The 16,819-nt window shown below is 36.9% G+C and overlaps 1 protein-coding gene across 1 annotated transcript in view; it reads left to right on the top strand.

Moving 5' to 3' along the window:
- Positions 1–16,819, top strand: part of THOC2 (THO complex subunit 2) — a 101,754-nt gene that overhangs the window by 61,223 nt on the left and 23,712 nt on the right. Inside the window, exons 27-33 of the mRNA XM_063432106.1 lie at positions 418–549; positions 671–855; positions 1,960–2,144; positions 2,476–2,578; positions 3,964–4,409; positions 7,143–7,201; positions 8,847–8,882. Of these exons, the coding sequence (XP_063288176.1) occupies positions 418–549; positions 671–855; positions 1,960–2,144; positions 2,476–2,578; positions 3,964–4,409; positions 7,143–7,201; positions 8,847–8,882 (1,146 nt within the window). The remainder of the gene's footprint in view (positions 1–417; positions 550–670; positions 856–1,959; positions 2,145–2,475; positions 2,579–3,963; positions 4,410–7,142; positions 7,202–8,846; positions 8,883–16,819) is intronic.

Below are 16,819 nucleotides of genomic sequence, written 5' to 3'. Positions count from 1 at the left end.
CACAGCTTTGCCACTGTGCTTCATTAACCTCATGTGTATGCAGCACAAAACAATTTGTATTGAGCGCACTAAGATGTGAGATGGAGAGCACACTTGCCAGCTCCTGCAGTTCTGCTTAAAGTGACAACAGCCCAGTGAGCTCTAATAATTCCCTGAGAACATTTCCACTATAAAGTTCTAGCAAGAGATTCTCATGAGAGATTGCAATTATGTTGTATAAGTACTATTGCAGTCCCTACCTATGTCATCTTTGTTTTGAAAAAAAAAAAAAAAAAAAAAGTATGTGTCAGGGTGTTCTGTTCAGTTGATTTTACTGGCTCTTGTAGCATTGCAGGGCTTAAATCATCTATATGGCTTTGATCCAAATTAATTTAGGTTGATTAACTTTTTTTGTTTTGTTGGTCTTTTTCTACCTAGGATTGTGGCAGTTACCCAGGTTTTGTGACAATTTTAAGGGCGACCGGCTTTGATGGAGGAAACAAAGCTGATCAACTGGATTATGAGAATTTCCGCCATGTGGTACACAAGTGGCATTACAAGTTAACAAAGGTATTGGCGAAAGATATATTTATATATGTTTCTATTTTTTGTGTCTGATTATAGTTAATTATTTTTTTTTGTATGTTGCTTTACTACTTTTGAGTTTGTTGGTCTTGCTCTTTCTTTTCAGGCATCGGTTCATTGTCTTGAAACTGGCGAATACACTCATATCAGAAATATTCTTATTGTTCTGACCAAAATTCTGCCATGGTATCCTAAAGTCTTGAACTTAGGACAAGCCTTGGAACGCAGAGTACACAAGATATGCCAGGAGGAGAAGGACAAACGACCTGATCTCTATGCATTGGCCATGGGGTAAAATATTAATGACCGAACAGTCACTGAAATAAGTGGGAGAGAAATTGTGCTTTTATTGGTGATATTGCATAAGCTTTTTTTCCCCCACAGAATATTGACTGAAAACATTATTTGCTTTCAAATGATTAATTTTAGCTTGCTCAGGTTAATGTGATATTAAGAGGATACACTGAACACAGAGGTGTGTCAAATTGACACAAAACTACTCCAAAAGGATTAAAATAAATTGCCCGACTAATCAAGTTGGAGAATATTTTAATCAACATTTTCCACAAACCCTTCCCACAAAGTGACATTCACAGAAATTAGCTAAATTACTTATTTGTCTTTTAAATACAACTTTTGCAACCCATGTAAAATAGTGAGATGTGTGTAAAAGAGTCAAAAGAATCTAGCTATGAAAAGTGTTTTAATACTGTAGAGAAATAGTTTTATATGCTGTCAATGCTACTTTTGCCGTATACATTGCTGTCTTAATACAAGCTTTCTGCAGTTTGAGCATGTTTACCACTGTCCGTCATCATTTTTCTTGTTATAATAGCAGTTCTAACAGTGATCTCTAACCTTGGCATTGCTGATGCTTGCAAACTGCATTTCTCAAGGCTGCCTGAGCATCTTGGGAAAATAGTTCATAAACCACTGCAGTGTAATGGTAGTTTTCTCTACTTAACAAGGATTTTATCCCTAATTCAAGGTTGCACAATCTCAAAGCCATTGTCTGCACAATGTTAAAAAAACATCCTATTAATGATATGGGGAGCACTATAATACTTTAACATTAAATTTGTCCAGTAGGGAGATTAATTACTTTTTGGAAAAGAGGCGTTCATTATCTTGAAGCAAATTATGCAAGGAATTGGTTGATTATTTTATCACCAACGTGGTAGAATTAAAATTCCTGTTAATGATGACTACATTTTGTGGCTAGCATTTATAGTACATGCACCGCCAAGCATTAGAATTCATGTTTCATCTCACATCAAGCTTACATCCACTGAGTGTTATATAGATACTTGTCATGGATACCCGGCCAGGAATAACATAAGATTTCATTGTTGTTTTTGTTTGCTTGTTCCTATTTAACAATTGTGCGAATTGCAGCTACTCAGGACAGTTGAAAAGCAGGAAACCTTTCATGGTACCTGAAAATGAGTTTCACCACAAAGATACCCCCGCAAAGAGCACCATCCCTGCAGCAGTACAGAATGGACCAAATACTGCTAGCCAGTCTGCATCTATCTTGGTAAATGCAGCTAGACCTGAAGAAGGCAGTACAGATGATACTGGTTAGTAAGAATGCTGCAAGTCGTTTTCATTTATAATTGAAGTTTAAACCTAAGCAGTGATAAAATAGTGCCTGTGTTTTTTATATGGTTTATTGGTTTATTATTCCTTGTTAACAAATTCTAGCGGTACTGTTATGGTAGCGTAAGCTACAAACAATGAGACTGTAACATTTTATTGCATGATAATCGTTAAATATCTTTAAACTCTAAAACACCTTATTTGTTATAATCAATTTCAATTCTAATTGATGCTGAATTTGATGTAAAGTCTGTTTTTTTCTTTTGTTGGTGATCCATAATGCATTATTCGCTTATATTTTCTTTTTCATAGAAAAATTAAAGGAGAAATCTCAGAGTAATTTGAAAGCTGTTGCCAAATCTGCTAGCACTACTCCAAAAGTGACTGCAAGTAATGGAAGTAACTCTTCTAACAGGTATGTGTCTCTTTTTCCATAAATGATGTGGTGTTTATAGTTTTGTTGTGGAAGTATGTTCAGAAACATTTTGCGTTCTGCTTTTAGATTCTGCATTTAAATAATTGTAAAGGACCATTATATATAGGGGATCCAACCCCCTTCCAGAATGGAATAAAAAGGTAGTTTACTTACCTTTATCTCCGTCGCCGTGGTTCTCTCTCCAGGGTTGGCACTGCCTCCATGGCTGGGATCATGAATCTTGGTGATCTAAAGCAATCCAAGGCTTACCCATAGGAAAGCTTTGGGTTGCTGTTGTGCATTTTCGGCAAAGCTGTGTTTTTGCGCCAGTCCGCATCTCAGTGTAGAGATGCATTGAATCAATGCATTTCTATTGGGAGTGGGGTAGTGTTCATTGTCTCCATGCAGAGAATGAAAATGTTGAACACCGGTACTGCAAATTTTGCAAGACCTAACCCAGGAAGTGACAGCCACTAGAGGTGTTATTAGGCAGCAATGTAAACGCTGCCTTTTCTCTGAAAAGGCAACATTTACATTGGCCTGCAGTGACAGACTATAGACACCAGACACCAGAAATTACTACATTAATAAGTAGTGGTTCTTGTGACGAAAGTGTTCTTTTAATGCTTACTAATTAGCCAGTTATGGAAGTGATGCATTTTTAGACGATATAAATTTCTAGAGACTTTAAAGGTTTAATTTAAAGGGACACTATAGTGTGCTAGGAATAAAAATTAATATTTCTAATGCTACAGTGCCCTAGTTACCGTCTAGGTTACCGGGCAAGTGCTGCCAGTTTAAAAAAAGGAAGTTTATGTAGCTTTTCTCCCTTGCAGCGCCAGTCTCCTTGCTGAAGCTCCACCTTAAGATTGAGGAGCACCACCAATCCAATGCTTTTCCATATGAAAGCATTGGGAGGCTGGTGCTTGTGTGTCAAGACTCATTAAAATTGCAGAATTTTAATCTTCTTTTCATTGCAGAGTTAACCTGCATCTGGTGGCTTAATGGTCTGGATGCCTATAGTGTTCCTTTAACACTAGTGATGATCTCCTGATCAATGCAATGCTGTACATCTAAATTTAAATCTAAAGTTGAACTCAAGCTTCATTACTATGTAATTATGCAATGCATCTCTATGAAAAGCCTCATATTCTGTTTGACCAAGTGCCCTAAGCGGAGGAGGAAGATCATCCTCCCAATTCTCTGGCAGTTAAGAAAAAGAGAGTGCAACCTGAATATTTGTCATTGTTTTGTGAGGAGAAAAATCTGCAAAGCATGCATTTATAAGTAACACATTTAGAAAAATAAATCCTGAAAGTTTTGCTGTCTTCAACATTTGTATGTTTTAAAAGCAGTCTGGTAAACAAGTGTGTTCTTCTTTGCAGTAAAAATGCAAAGGAAAAGGAAGAGAAAGATAAAACTGGTAAAGAAAAGGAAAAAGAAAAAAGAGAGAAAACACCAGTGGCACCACAAGAGACCAAGGCACTAGGAAAAGACGGAAAAGATGGAAAAGATAAAACAAAGGAAGATCGTTCAGGCAAAGATGAGAAGGTACGAGACACCAAGGAGAAGACCCCTAAATCGGATAAAGAAAAGGATAAGGTCAAGAAAGAAGAGAAGTCCCAGAAGGAAGATAAATCAAAGGCTGTTACGGTGAACACAGAGTCAAAACTGGCTGCAGAGAAGGAGAGAGAGAAGGAGCCCACAAGAGAGAAAGATGTATTGAAAGAATCTAAGTTGAAGGAAGTCTCAAAAGGAGGAGATAGCAAAGCCGTTGCTGGGTCCTTGAAGTCCCCGGTTCCCCGATCTGACATAATTGAAACTGAAAGGGGTATGTTTCTATTCTCTTTACTAGTTTATGTATTAGATGAGACACACATAATTGATAAATCATTGCATAATCGATTGTATCTCTATAGACGTAACTTCACATTAGGTGGTTTGTGATGCTTTGCAACTGGAGACTGTTGTTTTGGTCTACGTTGCGTGCAACTTAACCTCAGTGACATTGCATATTTTACTGTATTTTTTTTTTTTTGCCTCTCTTTAATTTAGCTTTTGTGGCTTCAGAGAGGGTATTAAGAACCTCTATGCCCCTTTATATGCTGTTAATCCATTTGCAGTTCTACAATTTTTAAATCTCAGGTCAGAAGGGGCATAGAGTCTGAATTCCTCTCACATTCTGCAGTTAATATAAGCGCTCATTTAGACCTGATTCTGTTTGTTATAATCTAGCTCACTGCTGTAAGGCAGCGTCTGGCTACTTGTATTTTGGTACCATTTTCTGCCAGTTTTATTTTGAGTTACCACACCTTTCCAGCATTTATGGAAACCAGATGTGTATATAAGTTTTTGTGTGTTATGTTGTCAGTTCATGTAATTTCTGTTGATGAGGACAGTGCCTTGTCCATTTGTTTCTGTAATCTTCAGTGACACCCAAAGAGGTCAGCAACATTGTTTTAATTTGGGGTTTCTTTCAATTTTATGCACCCCTTTCTCTCTCTTATTTGGAGGCATTTGCTTCTTCTCTGGTAGTTTGTTTCCATCTCTTTCATTCTCCTCTTTGTCCTCCATACTTTATTGCTATTTGGGGTTACTTTGATATATCTTAAGTACCTCACCTTGACCCCTCTATGACAACCTCCCCAGTCCCAAAGCAATTTCTCAAGGCTATTTAGAAACTCCTGCTCTCACATAGATTGATGGATTGTTGGCGAGTGGTTCACTCTTATGACAAGACTTTACATTTACTCCCATCCACATGCTCCCTACCCAAGGATAGACAATGTATTTCTGACTTGCTACCATATATCAGAACTCCTCTCTGTGACCATTGGCACATTCACCTGGTAGGACAATGCACTTGTTATGATACAAATCACTGTGGAAGAGCTTGCCTTGGCAGTTAAAGGGAATCTCCAGTGCCAGGAAAACATATTTGTTTTTCTGGCACTGCAGGGCCCTACAGTGTCCCTCTCCCTTGGTTAACTGCTAAACACTCAGATATATTTGCTTGTAACTTGTAACATGATCCCATGGTCACCTTTTTTAAAGGGATCTAGGGAAATCTAGGGAAATCTTCCTATCCTCATATTTCTTGACTAGGGAAAATGAATTTGTGAAAATGAGCATCTTGCCTTGCCTTTCGTTTTCTACTTAATGATTCCAATCGTCACCAGCTAGTAGACCCCAACAGAAATTCTCATGATTTGTTCTTCTAAAATTAAGGATGTTTTAGTAGACCCCGATTTTAAAACTTATTTGGCTTGCCATTTGCCATGTGTGTTGCATTAGGCGGAAAATGATGTACTAAAACGGTGGATGCCCATAAATATGATCTTCTTTACTTCTTGTCCCCTCTTTTGCCCTTGAATTATACACCATATTTTCCATATTGTAACGCCCACTAATCTCGGTCAACCCTTATACATATAAGAAGAAACCTCTCCGTTTAACTACTATATTGCACTTACATGTTAAAGGAACACTATAGTGTAAGAAATACAAATGCATATTACTAACCTTATAGTGTTGAAAACACAATTTAGTCCCCAAGCCCTCCCCCTGCCCCCTTTAAATATAGTAAAAACTTGCCTTATTTCCAGCACCGTGCTAGCCTGCCGGTGCTCACTCCGCCTTCTGGTTGACATCAGAATAGATGATCTCAGCCAATCAAAATGCTTTCCCATATGAAAGCATTGGATTGGCTGAGAGCGTAAATTTTGATGATCTCTGCCAAGGAGGTGGACTTGGGGGCGGAGTCAAACATTTCCAAGGCCAATCAGCATCTCCTCATACAGATGCATTGAATCATTGCATTTCTCTGGGGAAAGTTCAGTGTCTCCATGCACAGCTGACCCAGAAAGCACCTCTAGTGGCTGTCTGAGAAGTGGTTGATAGAGGTGTTCCCAGGCTGTAATGTAAGCATTGCCTTTTCTATGAAAAGGCAGTGTTTACATTAAGGGATCACTAAAGGGTCAGGAACACAAATACGTATTCCTCACCCTATAGTGTTTAACCCACCATTTAGGTGGCTTGCCCCCCTATAAAAGTTTAAAACTCTCCTTATTTCCAGCGCCACGCTGGCCCCGCCCCCTTTGCGACATCATCAAAATGGCCTATTTATTTTTATTTTTTTCGATCCAATGCCTTCCCATAAATTTCCTGTCCTAATGTGTTTTATACCCCACCTCCTATAGACTGTAAAGGTCCTCTTCAACCTATCGTTCTTGTAAGTTTTCTTGTAAGTGTCCTATTTATAGTTAAATGCCCCCTCTCATAATATTGTAAAGCGCTGCGGAATCTGTTGGCGCTATATAAATGACGATGATAATGATAATAATAATAACACATGTTAACCATAACCTATAACAATAATGCCATCTCGGGGTTCTGCAGACATTTATAAACCACTCAACCTTAAGTTTATTATGAGTATACCATTAGACCATTACAAGTTGTAAATTATTATGCACATTAGATTTTATGTATCTATTTTGAAAAAGTGCAATGTGCCATGTTGCCATCATTTTAACTAGTTATTTTTTGTATTTTTCTTTTTTAGAACAAAAACGACGCAAAGTTGATACGCATTCTTCTCCATCACATTCCTCAGCAGTAAAGGTTAGTATAGCATGAGGAAGGCTGTATCCATAATAGGCTCACCTGTGTGGAGTACCAGCATCCGTCTTCCTTCAAGTTTGGTGCCAGTTATCAGCTGGAAATCGCTGGAGTGTTTTTTGTTCACCCACATTTATATATTTTTCTTTCTATTTTTGCGTTGGCATTTTTGTCTGTTGAAATTGCAATAGAATTTGCCTTGATTGGACTCAATATTTTTTTCATTTTTTTGCAAGTGTTTTCTTAATTTTTTTCATTTTTTGCAATATAAATGAATTATTAATATATATATATATATATTTAAAAAAAAAAAAAAAAAAAAAAAGAGCTAAATCTTCAAGGACCTAACAGTCATAGTTTGTTTATAACGTGAATATTTGAATTTGGGCAAGAGCGAGCTTGTTCAGAAGTGCCTGAATATTTATATGCAGTCAGTTTTTTTTTCATTATTTGAGGGTGCGCAATAGCTACAAGCAACACTTCTTGAAGCTGAACCGAGGATATTATTTTTAATCTCCTTAAAGCTTTTTTGGAGAATGTGTAGCACTGAAGATTTCCTGGATCATACAGGGATGTAGATACGATACCTCCTGAATTTCTCAGGCATCTTGATCTCCAATGCCGATATGTGCCTTCTCAAAAGAAGGATCCTGAAAGGAATTCCACGTTAAAAGTGTGGTGATCAGTCCTCCTCTAGATGTGTAATTTGAATGGGCATGCATCTTCAGTTAGATGTTATCCGGAAGGTTTATTTTTATTCCGTTGTGTTGATCCCTGCATTACGATAAAAGCAGATGTGGCAGCATATCCATCCATCCTCTCACCAACCCAAGAGGAAACATTCTGGCATTGAAAAACAGCGCAAAACCATGGGCGTAGGCTTCACAGAAGACCACGGGTAGCTAAATCCTGTTCCTCATTTTAAAAATCCTTGATTTTTCATGGAGTGTGTGAATTTCCTGTTCGTTAAGCCTCTAAAACTGTAAGTCTCGACATCACGCCTGGAGCACTGCCAAGATGCACCGTACGATTTTCAGTGGATTTCCCCAAAAAATACTTTTTTGTAAACTTTTTTTTTCTCTTATATTTTTTTTTTTGGGGGGGTAAGGTAAAATGGCCTCTAAAATCACATTTTGATTGTAGATATGATTAAAGTAAGTTTGTATCCATAATCCCCCAATATTTTTTCTGTCCCCTATTTTCATAAAGATTGAATTACCATTTATAAAACAAATGGGTGTTGATGAGATATATATATATAAATGTAATTTTTTTTTTTTTTTTTTTTAGAGCAGCAGGGGGTAGCTCTTAATTTGTTACAAATGGTATTTTTTTTAAGTATTCATATTCACATATATATAACTAAATGGCAATTTCTTTTTCTAACAATTTTTAACATTTTATAAATATTTGATTTTTTTTTCTAAATACTACAGTTTTAAATGAACTATTGTTTTTAATAATATTATATTGGAACTTTTATGTAGCTGTTTCCATGTTGATTTTCTTTGTTCAGTATTAACAGCATCAAAAGATTTATCCCCTCTATCACAAGGATATAGCTGTTTTATCTCAAGGTCTCACTACCATGGCTCTGGTTACTGACAACTATGCCAGCTCACGTATCATCTCAATTCATTTCCTACAGGACAACCTCAGTGAATTTAAGGACTCTTCAGCAAAGGTTTGAGTTCCTTTTCATCCTTACTTTTTTAATTAATATGTGTATGTTCCATCCTTTACCTTTAAAGTGTTCTTTTATGGATTACATTGTATTCCAGTAATGCTATGGGAAACTTGAAATGGACCTTTGCTTTTGACTCACTGTGAAGATTGTGGAATTGTACATTTCAGTCTCCTCGGGTGGGATTTGCTTAAATTAAAATGGATTAATTGTCTCTAAATACTGTCACTATTGTGAATATGGGAAATTTACACTTTCTATCTGCCCTTTTGAAGGGTTGTTGTTTTAAGTGCATATTCTACATTGCAGTAGTCCGTAAGATTGACCTCGCCATTTTACAAGTTACAGCCAACTTCTTCCAATTAACCAATCCAATAAACAACAAAATGAAGAAGTAACACTGTAATTAATGCATTTCGACTAGAAAGAAAGCATGTTTTCTGCAGACAGTGCTTTACATTAAGTCCTAGATCTGATTTGAATTGCTAAATATGTCATTGTATTAAGAAAGCATAAAATAGTGATCTTCTCACACAAGTCTTCAAGTGGTACTCCTTGGAAATGTCTACATGTCCACCTTTGTTATGTACTAACACAAAAGTCATGAAGTATTGAAGTTCATGGGAAGAAAGATCTTCTCAAAATTTAAAGTAAGAGCATTTTAGGAATTGTATCACAGACAACATATACAAACATGAAAGATGGTAAACGTGTACAGTAATAGGAATTTTCCAGAAACCTATTCTTTATTTTGCAGTTAAGGGAACACTATAGTCACCCAGACCACTTCATCTCAATGTATTGCTCCTGTCCTCTTAACCTTGCAATGTAAAACGTTTACGTTTTTGATAAACTGCATTGTTCACATTGCAGAGTTAATCCCACTGAGCGAGGGGTACACCATAGGGAGCTATAGAGAAAACTATTTTGTATTCCTATCCTATAGTTTAACTTTCACTCTGTAGTGGAACTATTTTTTTTTTTCTGCCAAGACTCCTTCACCCAATATTTACAGCAGCCTTTTAGGTCTAACTAGCTCTTCCTTTTTACTAGCCAGAAAGTGGGTAGTGAGGGCTTTAAACATGCCAAATACATTGCAGGGATTTTTTGCAGTCAGCATTACCATCCATATTAAAGATAATTGATAACTTACAATATGATTGCATATGGTTCTTTGCTATAAGTATTAACCCTTCCTTTAGAATATACAATTAATAAATGGCTGTTCTTGTATCATTCTTTTGGTATTGGCTGTTATATTTCAAAAATCTGCACTTTACTGTGTTATACATGTTGTATAAATCGAATTGTATAATCTTGGTATAGCCCATTTTAATACCAAGCTAACAAAATCAGGAAAAGTTCATAATGTGAAAAGTCGTTATATTTACATTCATGTGACATGTTTATTAAGCTGCATTCCCGGAACTATATGCAAGGTTCTGTCAGTTTTTTCTATATATTTTTTTCATGACTACTGTATATTGGTTACAGTTAAAGATTTTATAAAAAATATTTGAACTCCGGTCTCAAATATTGTAAGATAAAGAATACTACATAATTCCTGAACTTTTTATCACTCCTATATTTCTGTAAAGAAGAATGTATAAATTAAATTTTTAAATTGAACGTTTACATCATCCTAGTTTTCTGGTGTCTCTTAACCCCTTAAGGATCAACATTCTGGAATAAAAGGGAATCATGACATGTCACACATGTCCTGTGTCCTTATGGGGTTAAAAGCGGTCTATCCCCAAATTTGCTCTCTTTTATCCTATGTTAATGCTAACATTGCATCTAATGTTTCAGATAAATAGTATCCTCCTCCCTTTATCACAAAAAGTAACACTGTAATGAAAGAAAAAAAATAATTCAACTTGCCTGTGTTTTAGCCTAAAACTTCTCATGTCTGTTCTTTACAGTTCTTTGATTAGTTGCACAGTCCATAATTTTCAGTTTATATAATTTTATTTCATTCACACTTAAAAGTCCCATTCTGAAACCCTTATACCTACCATACAAAGCCCGAGACAATGAGACTCGTGGAGAGATTGCTGCGTATTGTTACAAATAAAGCCAGAAGACTGTGGTAACAGACAAAATGTAATGTTGCTTAGTTCTAGCCGAACAAAGGATGCCATGTTTCCCATTAGTAAATGTGAGAGTATAAGATATCTTATCAAATTTATGTTTTCTTCCTCACCTGTTTATTGTTAAACACTTTTATTCTTAAATTGAAAGTGCCATGTTTTCCTGATGGAAAATCTAAATAGAATGGCTTTCAATAACACCTTAAGGATCAAGGCCTCTTTGAGCAGCAACACGCTTGTGACCAAGACCTTTTTGGCATGCCTTTATTCTACCAACCATCCCTGCTGGTACTTTTACTGCATGACATTCTGTGCCGTCACTGGACATTAAAGCCCAGCACTTCATGATGATATTAATGTAGGTTGTTAAGTGATTAAACGAGGATACACCTGTCAAAATTTTTATATTCTATATATATATATTGCCAAAGTGCAAATGCAACATACACATCTGTGGCAAATTTAGTCTTCTTAAAGGTGATCGTCACTTATCTGGAATTTACTGAAGAGAAAAAAATACCATAGTTTTCCTTGAGGTTCTCCAGTGTGCTCTACAATTAATACGTTCCACTGAGTTTTTCTGGTGGAATGCCTGTGTTGCAGGGCATCTTCCAAGCTGATTGACAACACCACATGCACAGCTTGATCATTTAATGCATAATGTTTAATGGGGTCCTACTTTGTAGACAACTGTTTTCATGATCGCATTGAAGATCTTTGTGGACATTTAGGAAAGACGTTGCCTTATGTTGAGAATTGGAAGACGACTTTCACTCGCCACGGAGTAGTGGAAAATCAGCGCTATTTATATTTAAAGAATGTCTCCTATAACTTACAATGCCTGTGAAAATATCAGTGCTGTTTGACAGATACTTATTGTAACAGTGAATGCATTTCTGATAGGGGTGCACCGAAATGAAAATTCAGGGCCGAAACCGAAACTGCCTTTTTGCCCAAATACTTTTAAAATACTTTTTTTTTTTCTATGATTTTATTAATATAATTCTTTTTCATGAATTTAATAAATCAAATATGAAAAACTACAAGCCAATAAAATAAATAACCACACTTATTGAGAGCAACACACCAAAATTGGACAGAAAATAGCTTTAAAAAAACCTATATATATATATATATATATATATATATATATATAATTGAATACCATACCAATAAACAAACATATTTCCAATTTATTTGATAAAAATATTTTAATTTTTTTTAAATTCTTTTTTTTTTTTTTTTTTTTTGAGTGCACGAATGAACAAAGCAGCTTACTCGGCCACAACAGCATTTGTAAGCACATTAATGTCAGAACGTTTCACAAATATGGCAGTTAGTAATGCACATTTTTAAGTATATAAGTACAGAAGTGAAGCATATACGTCTATCGGTTATACTGTTAACGGTTGCAACTTGAAACATAGTGATATAGACATGTTTAATACTAGATAAAGCACAGGCTAGAGGTGAAAACTGGGCACTAGTTGCATAGACTGAGGGTAGGGGCACTATGCCCATGAGAAGTAGTCTAGTGAGTTACTTTAGCATATTATGTTAAGCTATAGCCTATAGGCATTGCTTAAACTAAGGGTGTTGAGTTAGTTCAGCTAAACATATGGAAGCAGAGTACAGAAGGTGATCAGGTGGGCCTCCTCCCTGCATAAGTAACCATTTCTTGTCTTCTGGGGTTGCAAGGATGGCAAACGTATGGCACGTCTACCAGATTAAACACGCCAGCTCTGCTCCAACTGGGAAACATGGGTATTATTTATTGTTGTGCATGTGCAGCCTGTGTAGATCGAATCTGTTGGTGCTATATAAATGGCAATAATAATAATAGAACATTTGCAGCTTCCTGCAGGCCCCATTATGCCCATGAGTAGTAGACTAGTGAGTTACTTAAGCATATTATGTTAAGCTATAGCCTATAGGCATTGCTTAACCCCTTAAGACCGCAGCCAAATGTACAAGTTGTGAACCAAAAAAAATGTAAACAAACCACAGATTTTGACTATATGTCTGTTCAACAATAATTTACCTCTTTCATATTAAATGCACCCACACTTATTATATTTCATTTTGTTCAGGGGAAACAGGGCTTTCATTTAACATCAAATATTTAGGTATGGAACATAACGTAATATGAATAAAATATAAAAAAAATGAGAGAAAATATGATTTTTTAAAATTTTCTTAGTTCTATGTGACATTCTAACTGTGAATGTCATAATACTGTTTGCTTTTACTGCCATAAAATACACATATTTGTATTCAGCAATGTCTCACGTGTAAAACAGTACCCCCTATGTACAGGTTTTATGGTGTTTTGGGAAGTTACAGGGTCAAATATAGCATGTTACACTTTTCAGTTTTTTCACATTGAAATTTGCCAGTTTGGTTACGTTGCCTTTGAGACTGTATGGTAGCCCAGGAATGAAAATTACCCCCATGATGGCATACCATTTGCAAAAGTAGACAACCCAAGGTATTGCAAATGGGGTATGTCCAGTCTTTTTTAGTAGCCACTTGGTCACAAACACTAGCCAAAGTTAACGTTAATATTTGTTTGTGTGTGAAAAAGGCAAAAAACTAATTTGAAAGCCAATTTTGGCCAGTGTTTGTGACTAAGTGGCTACTAAAAAAGACTGAACATACCCCATTTGCAATACCTTGGGTTGTCTACTTTTGCAAATGGTATGCCATTATGGAGGTAATTCTTATTTCTGGGCTACTATACGGTCTGTGCTGGTGCTTGGGGCAGATAAATATCTGCGTGCAATCCGTGCAAGCAATGGAAGGCAATCTTTGTTCATGCGCCTGTAGTCAAGGGGATCGTCGCTTCTGGCAATGGGTAGTTCAGCAAGGTAAATCTCCAGCTGTGTTGTAGCTGCACTTGTGGCACTGCTGTGGATCGGGGTGCTGCTTTCCTGTAGAATCTCGTCAAACATGTCAGAAAGCGAGGGAGTGTGCTCCCCATCACTTGTACGTCGTGACCGTTTCTCTGGCACACTTTGTTCTGTGCTGTGCATCAAGTCTCCCTCACCAGATGCTTCCATCACTTCCAACTGTGCCTGTATCATTTCCCATGCACGCTGCTTTTCCTCCATGTCGAAGTAATGTTCTTTAAATCGAGGATCTAGTACTGTTGCAATGCAGTACAGGGGGTTGGACTCAGTGTCTTGAAAGCGTTTAACAGCCTCCAATAGAGTGCTTTTAGCTGTTTTGATGCCATGGTCTGTTTGCACCTCTTTTCCTAGCAGACGCTTCAGTGCTGCAATCAAGGGAATAACTTCAGCAACAGATGCATTAGTTGAGCTTATTTCCTTGGTTAACTGTTCAAATGGAGCAAGAAGAGACACAATATTTTCAATTAAGATCCACTGATGTGCACCGAAGGTTGCTGGCAGTTCGTAATCTGCCATGTACGCAGCTAAGACTCGCTTTTGTTCAAGTAATCTTTCCAACATATAGTACGTGCTGTTCCAGCGAGTGGCTACATCTTGCTGCAGTCGTTTGGGTGGCATTCCAAACTTTACTTGCAAAGCTTGTAATCGGGAATAAGCAAGCAGAGAATGCTTAAAGTGACCCACAGTTTTTCTCCCTGATGCGGTTATATCTGATATGCTGCGCCGACTCAGCACTCCCTCATTTACAGCCAGCTGCAGCGTGTGTGCCATGCACGGTATACTATTGAGGCCACTGTCCTCCAGAGCCTTTACCATGTTCCGTGCATTATCTCGGACAATCGGATGCACTTTAGACCTGTCAATGTGCCAAGTTTCAAGCATGCTAACTAAAGCCTCAGATATTGCTGCTGCAGTATGTGACCCAACAAACTCTTGTGCCTGAAGAAAAAATTGTTTGCAATTTAAAATCGGCGTCTATCCACTGCGCTGTTAAGCTGAGCATGCTAGTTGGACTTACGTCTGAGCTCCAAATGTCAGTGGTAAAACTTAGAGCTGGGATGTCTGTGGTCATGAGCTTATGAATGTGTTTTGAAACACGGTCAAACATTTCAGGTAGACAGGTTTCTGCAAAATAACGTCTGCTTGGCAGTGTGTAACGAGGCTCAATGTGTTGTATGACCTTACGAAATCCAATGTCTTCCACAACAGAATGGCTGGTCATCTAAGGCAATAAATTCCATTATTTTCTCTGTAATGCCTTCTGCTTTGGCACTATCATTTGCAAATTTCTTAATTTTTTTCAAAGACTGTGGCTACAGATGGTGTTGGTGGTGTGCTAGTAGTTGGGGTACTTTTAAGCATTGTTGCTTTTCTGTACTCTTCATGCTGAATTGAATGTCGTGTTTTCAGGTGGTATATCAACCCAGTTGTGGAAAATTGCCTCTGCACTGTACACCCTCTTGAAATTTTAGCTGAACAAAGACTGCAGACGGCAAATTTGGTGTCTTTATCAGAAACTTTGAAATATTTCCAAACCGCTGACATTGTAAAGTCACTGAAAGAGGACTATGCCTCAGCTATAGATTAAAAAAAGGAAAGTGACTTAAAATATATAAACAGATACATAGATATTATACACACAATGCCACCCAAAGCTGTTAGTTTAAAAAAAATACTAAATTGATGGGGTAAAAGACCTTTAAAATATGATAAGTGGCAAGTGCATTAGGTATTAGCCAGGTATTCGTGCATTATTGCCTTGGTATGTCATTTAAACAAAAACCAAAAAAAATAGCCATTTCAAGAGCTAGTCAGATTGAAATAAAAATTCAATAAATATCAGCTGGCAATTCAAATATATATATAAAACTCTGGTTGTTTCACCTGAGTTTTCTATATATTTCAATCTGACTAGCTCCTGGACTAGCTCATTTTTTTTTCTATAAATGACATACCAATAATCATAATATATTAATTAATAATAATATTTATTAATAATAAAGATTTAGAAATGTGGACTAGGGACTTGAAGAAAGCACTTTGGGCAGATTGGCACGTGCAGAATATAATTAATAAATGGATGTGGATATGTGGATATGTTTGCAGCAGGAAAGTGTATTTCTTTATCAAAATGCTCTAGGTAGGAATCACCCTGGTGTCACCCGGCTACATATAATTAAATTATAATATAATACTTTATTAATTATATTTATTTACATTTGAGTCTGAGTGCAAGGACTAGTCAGACTCATGGCACTATTTTTAGAAACGGCAAAATGTCGGATGGGCGCGAAAATTGTTACAGTACACTACAGCAGTACAGCGGATGGTGAGCTACTTGGTGGGTGACAAATCCCAACGCCCTATTTTCTGCCGATATGTACCAATATCGGCCGAAATGGATTAGGTCCATTTTCGGCCGCCGGAATTTCGGTGCACCCCTAATTTCTGATATTGGAAGCCCTTTGGGTGCTGTGTTAAAACAATTGAGCAGGCCACACAGTCTGTTTAAAACTCTGTAGAAGTGGTAAAATTCAGCCACTAACCTTCATCCAGCGCAGGCACCTTGAGATAAATACTTCAAATGTGGCAAAATACAGCCACTGCCCTTTCCAGTCCCACAAGTTGCATTAGGAGCAGAATGACTGTGGCAAGTAACTGTTAGGCCTGACTAGTATAGTAGGTCTTTACATATCTCTGGCAATAGAATACAGATCCTGGAAACAGCCAAATAATTTGGAACTCTCTCTGTAATTGTTATTATTTCTTAGAAGCGTGCTTGGATATTTTAAGGTTCAGTCGTTTTCCATCCTGTTTTTTCCCCCCCTGTTGCATATTGTATTCAAACCTAATTATTTTTCTTTGAAAACTCAGCCTGTACATTCTTTTAGTTGACTTATGATTATTTACCTAGTATTTTTGATTCATGACTGCCTAT

The sequence above is a fragment of the Pelobates fuscus genome, chromosome 9 (assembly GCF_036172605.1).
Source record: "Pelobates fuscus isolate aPelFus1 chromosome 9, aPelFus1.pri, whole genome shotgun sequence".
NCBI classification, from domain to species: Eukaryota; Metazoa; Chordata; class Amphibia; order Anura; family Pelobatidae; genus Pelobates; species Pelobates fuscus.
This window is presented reverse-complemented; position numbering and strand designations above follow the sequence as displayed.